At 42.5% G+C, this 21,278-nt stretch overlaps 1 protein-coding gene and 1 pseudogene across 2 annotated transcripts in view; both read left to right on the forward strand.

Annotated features, from left to right (window-relative positions):
- The window catches only part of ERICH6 (glutamate rich 6), a gene marked incomplete at its 5' end in the record, with an annotated part of 100,546 nt that overhangs the window by 57,447 nt on the left and 21,821 nt on the right, over window positions 1-21,278 (forward strand). Inside the window, one exon of the mRNA XM_081086022.1 lies at window positions 11,841-11,926. Within this exon, the coding sequence (XP_080942148.1) occupies window positions 11,841-11,926 (86 nt within the window). The remainder of the gene's footprint in view (window positions 1-11,840; window positions 11,927-21,278) is intronic.
- LOC308516890 (LIM and SH3 domain protein 1-like) lies at window positions 16,797-17,769 on the forward strand (annotated as a pseudogene). The gene has a single exon. The product of its transcript is annotated as an LIM and SH3 domain protein 1-like (transcript).

Below are 21,278 nucleotides of genomic sequence, written 5' to 3' on the forward strand. Positions count from 1 at the left end.
TGCCCGAAGAGCAACCACAGACCAAGGAGTCACTGCCACCAAGGGAGCAACCACTGAACGACTCAACGTCTAGATATGTCAGTGAGATCAAACATGGGTAGACAAAGAAACCCCCAAAGGAAAGAGAAGGAGGACTCTCCAGAAAAGCAGCTAAGTAATACAGAGGCATGCAACATGACAGACAAAGAATTCAGAATAAGGGTCCTAGAGTGCATAAACCGGATGGAGGAAAAAATCGACATCCTCTGCAAGAAGCAAGAAGAAACAGATGAAAAAATCGATAACATATGGAAGAAGCTAGAAGAAACAGATGAAAAAATCAACAACTTAAGTAAGACCCAAGAAGAAATGAAGAGTGATATAGCTGCAATGAAAAACTCCATTGAAAGTATCAACAGTAGACTAGGAGAAGCGGAGGACCGAATTAGTGAATTAGAAGACAAGGAAGCAAAACACACCCAAAATGTACTGCAATTGGAGAAAAAAATTAAAAGACAGGAGGAGAGCCTAAGGGAGCTTTGGGACAACATGAAACGAAACAACATACGAATAATAGGGGTACCAGAACAACAGAAGGATGAACAAGGATTAGAAAACCTATTCGAAGAAATAATATCAGAAAACTTCCCTGAGGTGGGGAAGAAAAAAGTCACACAAGCCCAGAGAGTCCCAAACAAGGTGAACCCGAAAAGACCCACACCAAGACACATCATAATTACCATGGCAAATGTTCAGGACAAAGAGAGAATCTTACAGGCTGCAAGAGAGAGACGGAAAGTTACATACAAGGGATCTCCCATTAGATTGTCAAATGATTTCTCAACAGAAACACATCAGGCCAGAAAAGAATGGACAGAAATTTACAAAGTGATGCAAAGCAAAGGACTGAATCCAAGAATACTCTATCCAGCAAGGGTATCATTCAAACTTGAAGGGGAAATAAGAAGCTTCACAGACAAAAAAAGGCTAAGGGAGTTTATCACCACCAAGCCAGCAATGCAAGGAATGCTAAAGGGACTGGTATAAAAATAATAAAAAGCTCAGAAAGAAAACAGCCACACACACAAAAAAAGAAATGGCTACAAATAAGTACCTTTCAATAATAACTTTAAACGTAAACGGACTAAATGCTCCAAACAAAAGACATCGAGTGGCTGAATGGATAAAAAAACATGACCCATACATCTGCTGTCTACAAGAAACCCACATCATTAGAAGGGACTCACACAGACTGAAAGTGAAAGGATGGAAAAATATCTTTCAGGCAAATGGAAAGGAAAAGAAAGCTGGGGTAGCAATACTTATATCGGACAAAATAGACCTCAAAGTGAAGGCCATAACAAGAGATAAGGAAGGCCACTTCATAATACTAAAGGGATCAATTCAACAAGAAGATATAACCCTGGTAAACATATATGCACCCAATGCAGGAGCACCCAAATTCATAAAAAAACTCCTGGAAGATATCAAAGGAGAGATCAACAACAATACAATCATAGTAGGGGACTTTAATACACCACTGACAGCACTGGATAAGTCCTCTAGACAAACAATCAGCAAAGATACAGCAATCCTAAATGACTCACTAGATCAGATGGACTTAATAGACATCTTCAGAACACTTCACCCCAGTGCCACGGAATATACATTCTACTCCAGTGCTCATGACACATATTCAAAAATAGACCATATATTGGGTCACAAGCAAAGTATCCCCAAATTCAAGAAGATTGAAATCATAAAAAGCATCTTCTCAGACCACGATGGCATAATTTTAGAAATAAACTACAATAAAAACAACCCAAAATACTCAAACACCTGGAAGCTGAATAGCATGCTATTAAATATTGATTGGATTACCAATGAAATCAAAGAAGAAATTCAAAACATCCTGGAAACTAATGACAATGAAAACACAACAATCCAAAACCTATGGGACACAATGAAAGCAGTCCTGAGAGGGAAGTTTATAGCTCTACAGGCCTATCTCAAAAAACAAGAAAAAATCGTAGTAAATCAGCTAACTCTACAACTCAAAGAATTAGAAAGAGAGCAACAAGAAAACCCCAGAGTGAGCAGAAGGAAGGAGATAATAAAGATTAAAGCAGAAATAAATGACATAGAGACCAAAAAAACAATACAGAAAATCAATGAAACCAAGAGCTGGTTCTTTGAAAGGATAAACAAAATTGACAAACCTCTAGCCAGACTCACCAAGAAGCAAAGAGAGAGGACCCAAATAAACAAAATCAGAAACGATAGAGGCGAAATAACAACAGACCCCACAGAAATACAAATGATTGTTAAAAAATACTATGGTCAGCTCTACTCCAGCAAACTAGACAACCTGGAGGAAATGGACAAATTCCTAGAAAAATACAACATTCCAAAACTCAATCAGGAAGAATCTAAAAATCTCAACAGGCCAATAACTATGGAAGAAATTGAAGCAGTCATCAAAAAGCTTCCAGCAAACAAAAGCCCAGGACCAGACGGCTTCACAGGGGAGTTTTACCAAACATTCAAGGAAGAACTAAAACCTATCCTCCTCAGACTACTACAAAAAATTCAAGAGGAAGGAACACTTCCAAGCTCATTCTATGAAGCCAGCATCACCCTAATACCAAAACCAGGTAAAGACAACACAATGAAAGAGAATTACAGGCCAATATCCCTCATGAACATAGATGCCAAAATCCTCAACAAAATCTTAGCAAATCGGATCCAGCAGTACATCAGAAAGATCATACACCATGACCAAGTAGGATTTATCCCAGGGATGCAAGGATGGTACAATATCCGCAAATCAATAAACGTGATACATCACATAAACAAACTGAAAGAAAAAAACCACATGGTCATATCAATTGATGCAGAAAAAGCATTTGACAAAATTCAACACCCATTTTTGATAAAAACTCTCAGCAAGGTGGGAGTAGATGGATCATACCTTAACATAATAAAAGCCATATATGACAGGCCCACAGCCAACATCATACTCAATGGACAAAAACTAACACCATTTCCCCTAAGAACAGGAACAAGACAGGGATGCCCCCTCTCACCACTCCTGTTCAACATAGTACTGGAAGTGTTAGCCATTGCAATAAGGCAAGAAGAAGAAATAAAAGGCATCCAAATTGGAAAAGAGGAAGTAAAACTGTCCTTATTTGCAGACGACATGATATTATACATACAAAACCCTAGAGACTCCATCAAAAAGCTACTAGACTTAATACATGAATTTGGCAATGTAGCAGGATACAAAATTAACCCCAAGAAATCTGAGGCATTTCTATACACCAATAGTGAACTTTCAGAAAGAGAGATTATAAAAACAATCCCATTTACCATCGCACCAAAAAAATTAAGCTACCTAGGAATAAACTTAACTAAAGAGGTAAAAGACCTCTACTCAGAAAACTACAGGACGTTGAAAAAAGATATAGAGGAAGACATAAACAGATGGAAGAACATACCGTGTTCATGGATTGGTAGAATCAACATCATTAAAATGTCCATACTACCCAAAGCAATCTATAAATTCAACGCACTTCCCATTAAAATACCAACGGCATACTTCAGAGATCTAGAACGAACTCTCCAAAAATTCATCTGGAATAAAAAAAGACCCCGAATAGCTGCAGCAATCCTGAAAAAGAACAAAGTAGGTGGGATCTCAATACCAGATATCAAGTTGTATTACAAAGCCACTGTTCTCAAAACAGCCTGGTACTGGCACAAGAATAGGCATATAGATCAATGGAATAGAATAGAGAGCCCAGAAATTGGCCCGAACCAATATGCTCAATTAATATTTGACAAAGGAGGCAAGAACATTCAATGGAGCCAAGATAGTCTCTTTAATAAATGGTGTTGGGAAAATTGGACAGATATATGCAAGAAAATGAAACTAGACCACCAACTTACACCATACACAAAAATAAACTCAAAATGGATAAAGGACTTAAATGTACGACAGGAAACCATAAAAATTCTAGAAGAATCCAAAGACAACAAAATCTCAGACATATGCCGAAGCAATTTCTTCACTGATACAGCTCCTAGGGCACTTGAAACTAAAGAGAAAATGAACAAATGGGACTACATCAAAATAAAAAGCTTCTGCACAGCAAAAGAAACCATCAACAAAACAACGAGAAAACCCACTATGTGGGAAAACATATTTGCCAATGTCATATCTGATAAGGGCCTAATCTCCAAAATTTATAGGGAACTCATACAACTTAACAAAAGGAAGATAAACAATCCAATCAAAAAATGGGCAAAGGACCTAAATAGACACCTTTCAAAAGAGGACATTCAGAAAGCCAAGAGACATATGAAAACATGCTCAAAGTCACTAATCATCCGAGAGATGCAAATCAAAACAACAATGAGGTACCATCTCACACCTGTCAGACTGGCTATCATCAACAAATCAACAAACGACAAGTGCTGGAGAGGATGTGGAGAAAAAGGAACACTTGTGCACTGCTGGTGGGAATGCAGACTGGTGCAGCCACTATGGAAGACAGTATGGCGTTTCCTTAAAAAACTGAAAATGGAACTCCCATTTGACCCTGTGATCCCACTTCTAGGAATATATCCCAAGAAACCAGAAACACCTATCAGAAAGGATATATGCACCCCTATGTTCATAGCAGCACAATTCACCATAGCTAAGATCTGGAAACAGCCTAAGTGCCCATCAGTAGATGAATGGATTAGAAAGCTGTGGTACATCTACACGATGGAATACTATGCTGCTCTAAAAAGGAAGGAACTCTTACCATTTGCAACGTCATGGATGGAACTGGAGAGCATTATGCTAAGTGAAATAAGCCAGTCAATGAAGGAAAAATACCACATGATCTCACTCATTCATGGATAATAGAGACCATTATAAACTTTTGAACAATAATAGATACAGAGGCAGAGCTGCCTCAAACAGATTGTCAAACTGCAGCGGGAAGGCCGGGGAGGGTTGGGGGGCAGGAGGTAGGGGGGTAAGAGATGAACCTAAGGACTTGTATGCATGCATATAAGCATAACCAATGGACATAAGACACTGGGGGATAGGGGAGGCTGGGGGACTGTCTAGGGCGGGGGGATAAAATGGACACATATGTAATACCCTTTGTAATACTTTAAGCAATAAAAAAAAAAAGAAATAGACTTACAAATCCAGGAAGCGAAGAGAACCCCGAACAAAACGAACCCAAAGAGGACCACACCAAGACACATCATAATTAAAATGCCAAGAGCAAAAGACAAAGAGAGAATCTTAAAAGCAGCAAGAGAAAGACAGTCAGTTACCTACAAGGGAGTACCCATATGACTGTCAGCTGATTTCTCAACAGAAACTTTGCAGGCCAGAAGGGAGTGGCAAGAAATATTCAAAGTGATGAATGCCAAGAACCTACAACCAAGATTACTTTATTCAGCAAAGCTGTCATTCAGAATTGAAGGTCAGATGAAGAGCTTCACAGGTAAGAAAAGCTAAAGGGGTTCATCACCACCACACCAGTATTATATGAAATGCTGAAAGGTATCCTTTAAGAAGAGGAAGAAGAAGTAAAAGGTAAAGATAAAAATTATGTACAGCAAATACACATCTATTAACAAGTGAATCTAAAAATCAAGTGAATAAATAATCTGAGGAACAGAATAAACTGGTGATTATAATAGAATCAGGGGCATAGAAAGGGAGTGGACTGACTATTCTTGGGGGGAAAAGCGGTGTGGGGGATGAGGGAAGAGACTAGACAAAAACCGTGCGCCTATGGATGAGGACAGTGAAGTCAGGGTGAGTGCCGAGGGGAGATGGGGGAACCGGGTGGAGGGGAGCTATGGGGGGAAAAAAGAGGAACAACTGTAATAATCTGAACAATAAAGATTTAATTTTTAAAAAAGAATAATATACAGAGATCCAACAGCAGACTAGAGACTCCCAAGAATCAAGTCAAAGATTTGAAATACGAAGAAGCAAAAAACACCCAACTGGAAAAGAAAAAAGAAAAAAGAATCCAAAATATGAAGATAGTGTAAGGAGCCTCTGGGACAACTTCAAACGTACCAACATCCGAATTATAGGGGTGCCAGAAGAAGAGAGAGAGCAAGATATTGAAAGCCTATTAGAAGAAATAATGACAGAAAACTTCCCCTACCTGATGAAAGAAATAGACTTACAAACCCAGGAAGCGAAGAGGACCCCAAATAAGAGGAATCCAAATAGGACCACACCAAGACACATCATAATTAAAATGCCAAGAGCAAAAGACAAAGAGAGAATCTTAAAAGCAGCAAGAGAAAAACAGTTAGTTACCTATAAGGGAGTACCCATACGACTGTCAGCTGATTTCTCAACAGAAACTATGCAGGCCAGAAGGGAGTGGCAAGAAATATTCAAAGTGATGAATAGCAAGAACCTACAACCAAGATTACTCTACCCAGAAAAGCTATCATGTAGAATTGAAGGTCAGAAAAAGAGCTTCACAGACAAGAAAAAGCTAAAGGAGTTCATCACCACCCAACCAGGATTATATGAAATGCTGAGGGGTATTCTTTAAGAAGAGGAAGAAGAAGAAAAAGGTAAAGATAAAAATTATGAACAACAAAGTGATAACAAATACATATCTATCAACAAGTGAATCTAAAAATTAAGTCAATAAAAAAATCTGGGAGAACCAAGATGGCGGCATAGGTTAACGCTGGAGTTTGCTGCTTTGAACAACTACTTCAAAAGTGAAACTAAAAGAAGGAACGGACATCACCCAGAACCACTGGAATGCTGGCTGAGTGGAAGTCCTACAACTAGGAGGAAAGAGAAATGCATACGGACACTCAGAGGAGGCGCAGTGCTGAAGTCAAATTCTGAGGTGCGGAGTGCGCGGAGCGGGCTGGCGGCGGAGGGCGCGGTTGGCGTTTTCAATCAGGAGGGAGTCGCAGACTCTGAGCTCCAGATCCGGGCGAGTCTTTAGGGACCCAGACTCAAACGGGAGAAGCGGGACTGCCTGGTTTCGGTCAGAGCGAGTGCAGCTTTCTCTCCGAGCTTTGCAGCGGGTGCTGGGACTCAGAGAGGCAGAGCCCCTGGGGACAGGACTGAGAGCCGCCATAACTGCTCTCTCCGGTCCACCCTGTTGATCCTGTGCGACCCGCCCCGCCCAAGCCCTGCACACAGGCATTTGCCGGGTAGCCTCAGGCAAACGCCAGATTAGCACCTCCCTAGAGGACAGAAGTTCTCTCACTGCTGACACAGCTGATTCTCATAGCCACTTGGCCTGGAGGTCAAACCCTCCCTGGAATTAGCTACAACAATCAAGATTTAACTATAAAACCACGAACAAAGACCACTAGGGGGTGCACCAAGGAAGCATAACAAAATGCGGAGACAAAGAAACAGGACAAAATTGTCAATGGAAGATCTAGAGTTCAGAACCACACTTTTAAGGTCTCTCAAGAACTGTTTAGAAGCCGCTGATAAACTTAATGAGATCTACAAGAAAACTAATGAGACCCTCGATGTTATATTGGGGAACCAACTAGAAATTAAGCATACACTGACTGAAATAAAGAATATTATACAAACTCCCGACAGCAGACCAGAGGAGCGCAAGAATCAAGTCAATGATTTGAAATGCGAGGAAGCAAAAAACACCCAACCGGAAAAGCAAAATGAAAAAAGAATCCAAAAATGCGAGGATAGTGTAAGGAGCCTCTGGGACAGCTTCAGGCGTACCAACATCAGAATTTTAGGGGTGCCAGAAGATGAGAGAGAGCAAGATATTGAAAACCTATTTGAAGAAAGAATGACAGAAAACTTCCCTCACCTGGTGAAAGAAATGGACTTACAGGTCCAAGAAGCGAAGAGAACCCCGAACAAAACGAACCCAAAGAGGACCACACCAAGACACATCATAATTAAAATGCCAAGAGCAAAAGATAAAGAGAGAATCTTAAAAACAGTAAGAGAAAGAAACTCAGTTACCTACAAGGGAATACCCATACGACTGTCAGCTGATTTCTCAACAGAAACTTTGCAGGCCAGAAGGGAGTGGCAAGAAATATTCAAAGTGATGAATACCAAGAACCTACAACCAAGATTACTTTATCCAGCAAAGCTATCATTCAGAATTGAAGGTTAGATAAAGAGCTTCACAGATAAGGAAAAGCTAAAGGAGTTCATCACCACCAAAACAGGATTATATGAAATGCTGAAAGGTATCCTTTAAGAAGAGGAAGAGGAAGAAAAAGGTAAAGATACAAATTATGAACAACAAATATGCATCTATCAACAAGTGAATCTAAGAATCAAGTGAATAAATAATTCGATGAACAGAATGAACTGGTGATTATAATAGAATCAGGGACATAGAAAGGGAATGGACTGACTATTCTTGGGGGGGAAAGGGGTGTGGGAGATGCGGGAAGAGACTGGACAAAAATCGTGCACCTATGGATGAGGACAGTGGGTGGGGAGTGAGGGCGGATAGTGGGGCGGGAACTGGGAGGAGGGGAGTTATGGGGGGAAAAAAGAGGAACAAATGTAATAATCTGAACAATAAAGATTTAATTAAAAAAAAATCTGATGAACAGAATAAACTGGTAAATATAATTGAAGCAGGGGCATAGAAAGGGAGTGGACTGCCGTAAGCAGTTTGGCTCAGTGGATAGAGCATCGGCCTACGGACTGAAAGGTCCCAGGTTCGATTCCGGTCAAGGGCATGTACCTTGGTTGCAGGCATATCCCCAGTAGGGAGTGTGCAGGAGGCAGCTGATCAATGTTTCTCTCTCATCAATGTTTCTGACTCTATCTCTCTCCCTTCCTCTCTGTAAAAAATCAATAAAATATATTTTTTTAGAAAAGAAAGGCAGTGGACTGACAATTCTCAGGGGGAAAGGGGTGTTAGGGGTGCAGGAAGAGATTGGACAAAAAGCTTACACCGAAGGATGAGGACAGTGGCGAGGGTAAGGGCATGGGGTGGAGTGGGAACCAGGTGGAGGGGAGCTATGGGGGGGGGGGGGGAGAGAAACATCTGTAATAATCTGAACAATAAAGATTTATTTTTAAAAAAGAAAATGCTAAAAAAGTCTTATTAAAAAATTAAAGTTATGAAAGACAAGCCAAGAAGTGATAGTTATTTGCAGCACATGTGACATACAAAAGGTTTATATCCTAAATGTAAAAAGACATGAAAAAAGTCCATCTAATAGAAAATGGGCCCAAAAATTTGCATACTTCTCAAAGGAAAAAATTCAAATGATCTATAAACATATATAAGGAGTTTAACCTCATTAGTAACATGGGAAAGGAAAATTAAAACTACAATTGGGGATCAGTGCATACCTATCATATTGGCAAAAAAATATATTAAAAAACTTAAGTCTGATAATACTGTATTGGAAAATATATAGAGCAACAATGCTATTATTTGCCTTTGGTAAGAATGTAAATTGGTACAACTTGGAAATCATTTTTGCATTATCTAGTAAACTAGAAGACAGACATATCTTGGGATTTGCAATTCCTCCTCTGAAAGGAACTGGGTACCAGTATACATACATAAGAATATTCACAGTGTCATTGTTTATAATATACAAATGAAAGTTATTGGACTACAGCTACATACTGGGACATGTATCAATGTTGACAAAAAAAATAAAACAATAAAAATATATAATGTATGATTCCATTTCTGTAAAATTTAAAATGGTAAAATTACACTATATTGTTTAGAAATTAGGACTCGTGATTATGTCTAGGAAGGATATTAGCTTTGGGATAGATGCTCTGAGGGCTTCTAGGTATCAGCACTGTGCTTTCTTGACTCAGGCGGTGATAACAGGGGCATTTATAATTACTGATTAACAAAATAGCATTTTTTAACAACTATATGAATATATTTCATATTTTTAAGAATGAAAAATGTATTGTCTTCTAAAAAATAGCAATATTTAGATAAAATTTAGGTTGTTTCACTGTTTTACCCTAGGAATTCTTTGTCTTTAAAGCTTTTTATTGATTTTTAGAGAGAGAGGAAGGGAGAGGGATAGAAAGAGAGAAACATTGATGATAGAGAAATAATGTCAATCAACTGCCTCCTGCATACCCCCTACTTGGGATTGAGCCCACAACCTGGGCATGTGCTCTGATGGAATCCAACCAGTGATCTCTTGGTTGCTGGGTCAAAGCTCAACCACTGAGCCACGCTGTCCAGGAACCCCTAGGAATCCCTGTATCCATTTTATCACAGTTCAAGATTAGGAATAAGTAGAATCAAATTGAATCTTTTATTTATTTTTTTTGAATCTTTTATTTTATTATAAAATATTCTTGGGGACAAATTTATATCCCTATCAAGTATCTAATCTAATAAAAGGAAAACATGCAATTGACCATACCTTTGCTACAGCTTAAGCCACACCCACCAGCCAATCAGAGCGACTATATGAAAATTAACCCAACCAAGATGGCGACCGACAGCCACGGAGCTGGAGTGAGCAGGAGGCTTGGTTGCTCCAGTGATGGAGGAAGCCAAGCTTCCCACCTGCCTCAGCTGGCTCTGAGCTCCACTGAAGGCAACAAAGCTTCAATTATAGAAGATAAATAAACCTCAGATACCTGCTTTCAGCCGGGCTGTGGCCACGAAGCTGGAGCGAGCAGGAGGCTTGGTTGCTCCAGTGATGGAGGAAGCCAAGCTCCCCGCCCGTCCTGGCCGTGTCTGAGCTCCACTGAAGGCAACAAAGTTTCAATTATAGACGGTAAATAAATCTCAGAATTTAAAAAAAAAAAGAAAAAAAGGAAAGGCTGGGAGCTTCCGTCCCCCGGGAGTTTGGCCAGCTTGAAAACGGTCCTTAGCCCCTCACCCAGACTGGCCAGGCAACCCAGTGGAAACCCCCCACCCTAAAGGGGGTGTGGCCATCCTGAAAACAGCCATCAGCCCCCCACCCAGGCTGGCCAAACCTCCATGGGGTGAGGGTCCCCACTGGGGGGGGCTTGACCAGCCTGCAAACAGCCATCAGCCCCTCACTCAGGCTGGCCAGGCAACCTAGCAGGACCCCCACTCTGATCCGGGACACCCTTCAGGGCAAACCAGCCAGCCCCCATCCGTGCACCAGGCCTCTATCCTATATAGTAAAAGGGTAATTAATATGCAAACTGACACTAACAGCAGAAGGACTGGGAATGACTGGTCACTATGACACACACTGACCACCAGGGGGCAGATGCTCAATGCAGGAGATGCCCTCTGGTGGTCAGTGCGCTCCCACAGGGGGAGCTCTGCTCAGCCACAAGCCAGGCTGATGGCTGCCAGTACAGCGGTGGTGGTGGGAGCCTCTCCTGCCTCCTCAGCAGCGCTAAGGATGTCCGACTGCAGGCTAGGCCTGCTCCCTGCTGGCAAGTGGACATCCCCCAAGGGCTCCCGGGCTGCCAGAGGGATGTCTGATTGCCAGCTTAGGCCCAATCCCCCGGAGAGTGGGCCTAAGCCAGCAGGTGGTCATCCAACGAGGGGTCCCAGACTGTGAGAGGGCACAGGCCGGGCTGAGGGGACCCCCCCCCCCCGAGTGCACAAATTTTTGTGCACTGGGCCTCTAGTTACCTATAAAAGAGTTAAACTTAGAGATAAAGTAAGAGCTCCCTGTATTTCTTTCCCCCTCCCCATATTTCTCTCTTCATCTTCCCATACTCCACAAGTGTTTTGTCAGATGCAGGACCAAAAAGTTAAATTAAGAAATGGTTTGTATCATTCTCTAACAAGCAAAGGATGTCACACTTAAATGCGTTCCATGTGAAACAATTAACAGTTAAGTGTTGTTTTATCTCCTGTGGTTTATAGATCGTGATGAATGAGCTCATGGAGAAGCACTATAAACATGGGAGCAAGTTTCTAACTTCATTTCCAGATGGGACAACGCAAATATTGTATCCTTTTTAGCAACAAGTTACTTTTTTTTTTTTTAAAAGGGGAGAATGATGCTTTTTATTTTTATTTTAATATATTTTATTGATTTTTTACAAAGAGGAAGGGAGAGGGATAGACAGTTAGAAACATCGATGAGAGAGAAACATCGATCAGCTGCCTCCTGCACACTCCCTACTGGGGATGTGCCTGCAACCAAGGTACATGCTCTTGACCGGAATCGAACCTGGGACCCTTGAGTCCACAGGCTGACGCTCTTTCCACTGAGTCAAACCAGTTAGGGCAGTGGTCAGGAAACTTCGACTCGGCAAACTGCAGCTCGTGAGCCATGGCTCTTTGGCCCCTTGAGTGTGGCTCTTCCACAAAATACCGACTTCTGCGAATAGGCCATGAAGTTTCAGTTGCACTGTATGTGCGTGCTCGCATGTGGTATTTTATGAAAGACCCACACTCAAGGGGCCAAAGAGCCGCATGTGGCTCGCGAGCCACTGTTTTCCAACCACTGGGTTAAGGTATAGCAACAAGTTACTTTTATTAGCTTTATTTCTTTACAAAAAGATAGGTAAAGAAAAAGTACATGGGGGGGGGAAACCAAGATGGCGGCATAGGTAAACACTAGAGATTGCTATCTCGCACAACCACTTCAAAAATACAACTAAAAGACAGAACGGACATCACCAAGAACCACAGGAAGGCTGGCTGAGTGGAAATTCTACAACTAGAAGGAAAGAGAAAAGCATACCGAGACTCAGAGGAGGCGCAGTGCGGAAGTAAAATACTAAGGTGTGGAGGTGCATGAGAAGCGGGCTGGCGGCTGAGGGCGCGGTTGTCATTTTCAATCAGAAGGGAGTCTCAGGTTCTGAGATCCAGTTCCCGGCAAGTCTCTAGGGACCCAAACTCATACGGGAGAAGCGGGACTGTCTGGCAGCGGTCGGAACTCGAGGGCAGCTTTCTCTTCGAGGGGCTTGCAGTGATTACCAGGACATTGAGAAGCAAAGCCTCTGAGGGCAGGACTGAGAGCAGCCTTAATTGCTAGCCCCACCCTGTTGATCCCGTGGGACCCGCCCCACCCAAGCCCTGCAGGGAGGCTTTTGCTGGATAGCCTCAGGCAAAGGCTAGATTAGCACCTCCCTAGAGATCCAGGAGCCAGGAAGCCCAGAGGTCAGAGTGGGACCATCCAGTTTGCAGCTCTGTGGAAACATAAAGGACACACTCAGGGCTCAGACTCAGTGAGCACCAAAGCCCCATTGAACCAAGTCTTGCCCCAGAGGGGTGTCTCCAGCACAGAAGTTCTCCCACTGTAGACACTGCTAATTCTCACAGCCAATTGCCCTGGAGGCCAATTCCTCCCAGTGATACCTACAACAATCAAGGCTTAACTTCAACAAGACTGTGCACAAAGACCACAAGGGGGTGAACCAAGAGTGTCCTCCTCAGGTAATTGGGGAGGCTGAACCACTGGGCCCTAGAGGTCACTTAGCACAGAAAGCCACTGTATCAACACAGGGAAGCATAAAAAATGCGGAGACAAAGAAAAAGTACACAAATGACAGAAATGGAGGAAAGCAAACTACTGGATATAGAGTTCAAAACCACACTTTCAAGGTTTTTCAAGGATTTTCTAGAAACTGCTGATAAACTTAATGAGATCTACCAGAAATCTAATGAGACCCTTGATGTTGTGATAAAGAACCAACTAGAAATTAAGCATACACTGATTGAAATAAAGAATATTATACAGACTTGCAACAGCAGACTAGAGGATTGCAAGAATCAAGTCAACGATTTGAAATATGAAGAAGCAAAAAACACCCAACCAGAAAAGCAAAATGAAAAAAGAATCCAAAAATACGAAGATAGCGTAAGGAGCCTCTGGGACAGCTTCAAGTGTACCAACATCCGAATTATAGGGGTGCCAGAAGAAGAGAGAGAGCAAGATATTGAAAACCTATTTGAAGAAAGAATGACAGAAAACTTCCCCTACCTGGTCAAAGAAATAGACTTACAAGTCCAGGAAGCGAAGAGAACCCCAAACAAAAGGAATCCAAAGAGGACCACACCAAGACACATCATCATTAAAATGCCAAGAGCAAAAGACAAAGAGAGAATCTTAAAAGCAGCAAGAGAAAGAAAGTAAGTTACCTACATGGGAGTACGCATACGAATATCAGCTGATTTCTCAACAGAAACTTTGCAGGCCAGAAGGGAGTGGCAAGAAATATTCAAAGTGATGAATGCCAAGAACCTACAACCAAGATTACTTTATCCAGCAAAGCTATCATTCAGAATTGAAGGTCAGATAAAGAGCTTCACAGATAAGGAAAAGCTAAAGGAGTTCATCACCACCACACCAGTATTATATGAAATGCTGAAAGGTATCCTTTAAGAAGAGGAAGAAGAAGAAAAAGGTAAAGATACAAATTTTGAACAACAAATACACATCTATCAACAAGTGAATCTGAAAATCAAGTGAATAATCTGATGAACAGAATAAACTGGTGATTATAATAGAATCAGGGGCATAGAAAGGGAGTGGACTGACTATTCTAAGGGGGGAAAGGGGTGTCGGGGTTGCAGGAAGAGACTGGACAAAAATCTTGCACCTATGGATGAGGACAGTGGGTGGGGAGAGGGAGGAGGGTGGGGTGGGAACTGGGTGGAGGGGAGTTATGGGGGGAAAAAAGAGGAACAAATGTAATAATCTGAACAATAAAGATTTAATTAAAAAAAAAAGAAAAAGTACATAGAAAAATATTTTTAAAACAGATATTACCCCCAAATTCTACCAACCAAAGAAACGCTGTTAACATCTTTTTATTTTTCATTTCATATTTTTCCCTGTGGGCATATACTGTTTAAAAAATCAGTTCTTCCACTATATTTCATATTTTATAACTTTCCCCCTTCACATATATTACACAATAGATAATGTTATGAGTATATAAACTGCAATAAATATAGAATTTTAACACCATTTTATAACCACATGGTATTTCATTATAGAATGTACTATAATTCATTTAACCTGTCCCCTATTACCAAACAAAGGTGGTTTCACAATTTTTTGCTATTATATACAGTACCTAAATGAACAGCTTTGTGCATATTTCCTTTCATACTTATCACTTATTTTCTTGAATTAAATACCTAGTGGTACAAATTCTGGGTAAGAACTTATGGACATTTTAAAGCTTTGATAGATTTTGCCCCCAAGAAAATGTGTAGCAGCTTACACATCCATGAGCACCATGTTATTTTTTAATACAAAAATTCAATATTCATTTTATGGAATAGTAAGTTGTTGGTCATGTGAACATCTGCCTGATGGCCAGGCCCTTTGGTATTTTGAAATAGAGGCTATTTAGTATCTTGAGGAAAGCAAAAACAAACCAACAAAAAAGCCCTATGAAATGTGGAGGAATTTTGGTGAATCAGGGCCTCACTTTGCAGGAGAAAGTAGTTTTTAGTATAGTTTCTTAAATGTTTAGTCAAAGCTCAATAATAAACCAGAAAAATTACTTTCATGGCATAGGAAGTGCGATAAAGTTTTAGTTCCTTAGACCCTATGAGAAAGAGTGTAGGTTTTATTTAATTGTACCAATAAATTTAAAATAACTTCCCCAACTTTTATTATTAATTATCACTTCATGCCCTGCCTTTAATTGCTAACTCGTAAAGACTATGGCTGGTTTTCAAAATGATTCAGTATCAATCTTGTATTTACATCATCTCTGAACTTCTGGTCAGTTTAGATAGGAATAAATATCAACAGTTAGTGAATTATCCTCAGTATATTTGATGCCTTTTGGTGCTATTATAAATTGAATTTTTAAAATACATATTTATTGATTTTAGAGAGGAAGGGAGAGCGAGAGCGAGAGAGAAAAACATCAGTGATGAGAGAGAATCATTGATGGGCTGTCTCCTGCAAGCCCCTTACTGGGGATCATCCTGTTACTCAGGCATATGCCCTGACCAGTAATCAAACCATAACCTCCTGGTTCATAGATCCACGTTCAACCACTGAGTCACACTGGCTGGAATTATTTTCTTAATTTCACTTTCAGAATGTTCACTGCTAGAACAGAATTATACAATTTATTTTTATATATTGATCTTGTAGCCGACAACCCTGTTGAACTCAATAATTCTACTATATTGTTTTATAGATTCTTCGGGATTTTCTCTATGTAAGAACATGTCTTCTGAATATAGGGATCATTTTACATCTTCCATTACCAATTTAAATGCCTTTCATTTCTTCTCTTCGATAAAATTTCCCTAAAACCTCCAGTGCACCCACAAAAGTGGGAAAGGATATGAGGGGGAAGGGAGGCTAATGTAAGTGTAGGACAAGGGGTTCCCATTCCGTCCGTAGGTTCATGCCAAGTAGCGATGGGTACAAAGGAAAGTCCCCGAATGTGGTGAGTCGGTTCAGGAGTGTTCCATCCCCACCATCAACGGAGGCGAGAGGTTTGCCCGCCTCCCGCAGCCAGGCTGCCCCAGATGTTCCGCCACACCGGCTCCGAGACGCCTCCCATGCGGGAAGGGCTCTGGGCACAGCCAGCGTCTCTCCAGGGCGCCTCCAGCTTAGGAGCATCCGGGCCCCAGGAGCCCTCAGGACTCACCTAGACATGCCCCCCACGCCCCACACCCCTGCCCGGAACCCGCCCCCCCCCCCCCCCCCCGCCCCGGTCCTCCCTGCTGTGTTTGTTCGGGGAAGGCGGGCGGAGGCGGAGGCCAGTTCGCTGGCTCCTGCAGCAATCGCCGCCTGTGTATTTGCAGCCGCGGCCCGTCTCCCGCCAGCTAGCTCCGGGGAGAGAGAGCGCGCACGAGCTCCTGGCGTCCCCGCCCCAACCCTTTTCCGGAGCCATGAACTCCAATTGCGCCCGGTGCAGCAAGATGGTGTACTCCACGGAGAAGGTGAACTGTCTGGATAAGTTCTGGCATAAAGCATGCTTCCATTGCGAGACCTGCAAGATGACACTCAACGTAAGGAACTGCAGGGGCTACAAGAAGTCCTACTGCAAAGCACACTAGCCCAAGCAGTCCTTCACCATGGTGGCTGACACCCCTGAAAATCTCCGCCTCAAACAACAGAGCGAGCTCCAGAGTCAGGTGTGCTACAAGGAGGAGTTCGAGAAGAACAAGGGCAAGGGCTTCAGCGTGGTGGCAGGCACACCCGGACTCCAGAGAATCAAGAAGAACCAGAACCAGATCAGTAATATAAAATACCACGAAGTTTGAGAAGAGCCGCATGGGCCCCAGTGGGGGTGAGGGCTTGGAGCCCCAGCGAGATTCCCAGGACAGCACCAGCTCCTGGAGACCCCAGGAGCAGCAGCCTCATCACATCCCGACCAGCGCCCCAGTTTACCAGCAGCCCCAGCAGCAGCAGGTGGCCCCATTCTTTGGTGGCTACAAGGAGCCTGCAGCCCTAGTCTCCACACATCCCAGCGCCCCAGGTGAGGCGGGAAGCGGTACCGCGCCCTCTAAGACTACAGCGCCTCAGACGAGGATGAGGTCTCCTTCCAGGATGGGGACAGCATCGTCAGTGTGCGGCAGATCCATGACAGCTGGATGTACGGGGGCCGTGGAGCGCACTGGTGACCCGGGGATGCTTCGGGCCAACTATGTGGAGGCCCGCTGGGCCCCGCCCCGCCCCATCCTTCAGCGCATTCCACAGCATCACATCCTTCCTGGACGTGACCTGTCCACCCTCCAGTGTCTCCGCGATTTTATATTTGCAATTGCTTGTTTCTTCCCAACCTCTTCCAGCTTCTTTTGCCAGCTGAAGCCTTGTTCTGCAAAAAAACAAAAACAAAAAAAACCTCCATTGCAATGTTGAGTAGAAGTGGGGAGAGTAGATATTTTAGTTCCTGATCTTAAAGGGAAAATACTCATTATTGGGTTTTATTACTTGCTCTTTATTATATCAATATTGTACATTTCATTAATTGATTTTCAAATATTAAACCAACCTTGCATTTTGGGGAAAACTCCATTTTGTCGTGGTACATAATCCTTTTTATGTGATGCCAGATTCTATTTTCTAGTATTATGTTGAGGTTTTTTTGTGTCTTATAAATATACTAGAGGCCTAGTGCATGAAACACTTGAACTGGTGGGATCCCTAGGCCTGGCCAGCGATCAGGACTGATTAGGTTCCCCTCACCACTCATATCCCCTGCCACTCACACCCGGTTCCCGTCCCAGCCTGGGGCCTGCCTGATGGGGTGATCAGGACCTACCAACTCCAGGGAGGGACCAGGACTTTGGCTGGGGGGAGGGACCAACAGCCACCACAGAGGGCTGATCAGGGCCTTGGGGGGAGGGGAGGAGGAGAGGTGCTGGGAACCAATTCCAGCATGACAGCAGGGCTGAACCTGGGAATGGCTAAAGACATTTCCCCAAACCTGAATAGAATACATAAAAATGATTTTTGGCTGCCAGACAGCTCAGGGCATCTTAATCTACATGTTATTGCCTCCTACTGGCCAAACACCTGAACAGCCATAGGCTAATTCTTCCATTCTGACAATGCCACTGTATGTGAAACCCTGACACTTTGAAGTGTATATCTCTGCCTCATCTAAGGACAATTTGTATTAATAAAAAGCATGGGGTCTGAGACGAGAAGATCTTAGATCTTAGTTTCCTTTAAACTAGGCTCCTCTGACCCCCAAATGCCTTTCAAAATTATGCTTCATCTCTGGACTCCTATTTAATCTACGCACAGCCTTCTCCAGATTGCTGAACTCTTCTTTTTTTTCTTTATTGTTCAGATTATTACAGTTGTTCCTTGTTGAGTAAGACTCCCTCCACGTTCTGCGTGGAGTAGGGTTCGGTATCTGAAAGAGGAGCCGCACAACAAATGAGAGAAAAAGACACGAGATAATTTTGCAATATTGGGGGACCAGGCAGCAAGTCCCAAAGGACTTCCCCTGTGCTCAGGCCTCACCAAGCTTTTATTGATCTGGGATGCACCTATAGCATAGCCCTTAGGCAGGTGACCCCCTAGTAACAAGCAGACTAGCCCATCAGCAAGGATTTACATAATAATAAATGGGGGAGTAGTTTCAGCTACCACTGTCTGGACAAACAGAGGTGGCGCCTAGCTCAGACCTTTGCTAGGGCTTCAAAGGCACCCAACCTTCGGGGGGTTTCGGGGAGTTCTCTGTCTATGCTTATCAGATAGTGAAGGCAATAAACAGTTTCCCACAGTTCCTCCTTTTTTCCCCCATTTCTCCCCTCCACCCGGTTCCCATCCCACCCTCTGCCCTTACCCCCCTCTTCCCCCGCACCCCACACACACACGGTCCTCATCCATAGGTGTACAATTTTTGACCAGTCTCTTCCCGCACCCCCTAAACCACTCCCCCCCCCCCGAGAATAGTCAGTCCACTCCCTTCCTATGCCCCTGATTCTATTATATTCACCAGTTTGTTCTGTTCATCAGATTACTGATTCACTTGATTTTTAGATTCACTTGTTGATAGATGTGTATTTGTTGTTCATAATTTGTATCTTTACCTTTTTCTTCTTCTTCCTCTTCTTAAAGGATACCTTTCAGCATTTCATATAACACTGGTTTGGTGGTGATGAACTCCTTTAGCTTTTTATTATCAGTGAAGCTCTTTCTCTGACCTTCAATTCTGAATGATAGCTTTGCTGGATAAAGTAATCTTGGTTGTAGGTTCTTGACATTCATCACTTTGAATATTTCTTGCCACTCCCTTCTGGCCTGCAAAGCTTCTGTTGAGAAATCAGCTGACAGACGTATGGGTACTCCTGTGTAGGTAACTGAGTTTCTTTCTCTTGCTGCTTTTAAGATTCTCTCTTTGTCTTTTGCTCTTGGCATTTTAATTATGATGTGTCTTGGTGTGTTCCTCTTTGGGTTCCTTTTGTTTGGGGTTCTCTGCGCTTCCTGGACTTGTAAGTCTATTTCTTTCACCAGGTAGGGGAAGTTTTCTGTCATTCTTTCTTCAAATAGGTTTTCAATATCTTGCTCTCTCGCTTCTTCTGGCACCCCTATAATTCGGATGTTGGTGTGCTTGAAGCTGTCCCAGAGGCTCCTTACACTATCTTGGTATTTTTGGACTCTTTTTTCATTTTGCTTTTCCGGTTGGGTGTTTTTTTTTTGTTTGTTTGTTTTTTTGTTTTTTTTTATTGATTAAGATATTACATATGTGTACCCTCTACCCCCCCGCCCCCCGCTCATCCCCTCACCCCCCCGTTGTCCGTGTCCATTGGTTAGTCCTATATGCTTGCATATAAGTCCTTTGGTTGATCCTTCCCCCTTGCCCCCACCCTCCCCTACCTTCCCTCCAAGGCCCCACAGTCCAGTCAAAGCCTCTCCATCTCTGGATCAGTCCTTGTTCATCAGTTTATGTTGTTCATTATATTCCACAAATAAGTGAGATCTTGTGGTATTTATCCGCTCTCCAGTTCCTTCGATGCTGTGGCAAATGGTAAGAGTTCCTTTTTCTTCTTCCTCTTCTTAAAGAATACCTTTCAGCATTTCATATAATGCTGGTTTGGTGGTGATGAACTCCTTTAGCTTTTCCTTATCTGTGAAGCTCTTTATCTGACCTTCAATTCTGAATGATAACTTTGCTGGATAAAGTAATCTTGGTTGTAGGTTCTTGGTATTCATCACTTTGAATATTTCTTGCCACTCTCTTCTGGCCTGCATGGTTTCTGTTGAGAAATCAGCTGACAGTCGGATGGGTACTCCCTTGTAGGTAACTGACTGTCTTTCTCTTGCTGCTTTTAAGATTCTCTCTTTCTCTTTTGCTCTTGGCATTTTAATTATGATGTGTCTTGGTGTGGTCCTATTTGGATTCCTTTTGTTTGGGGTTCTCTGCGCTTCTTGGACTTGTAGGTCCATTTCTTTCACCAGGTGGGGGAAGTTTTCTGTCATTATTTCTTCAAAAAGGTTTTCAATATCTTGCCCTCTCTCTCCTTCTGGTACCCCTATAATTCTGATGTTGGTACGCTTGAAGTTGTCCCAGAGGTTCCTTACACTATCTTCATACTTTTTTAATCTCTTTTCTCTTTTCTTTTTCGGTTGGGTATTTTTTGTTTCTTTGTATTTCAAATCTTTGACTTGATTCTTGGGATCCTCTTGTCTGCTGTTGGATCTCTGTAAAATATTCTTTATTTCAGTCAGTGTATGCTTAATTTCTAGTTGGTCCTTTTTCATGTCCTCCATGGTCTCACTATACTCCTTGAGGGATTCATTAAATTTATCGGCGGTTTCCATAAAATTCTTGAAAAACCTTATAAACGTGGCCTTGAACTCTATATCCAGTCGTCTGTCCTCCTCCGTTTCTGACAATTGTGACCTGTTTCTTT

This window comes from Myotis nattereri (genome assembly GCF_964212035.1).
Source record: "Myotis nattereri genome assembly, chromosome: 3".
Lineage (NCBI taxonomy): Eukaryota > Metazoa > Chordata > Mammalia > Chiroptera > Vespertilionidae > Myotis > Myotis nattereri.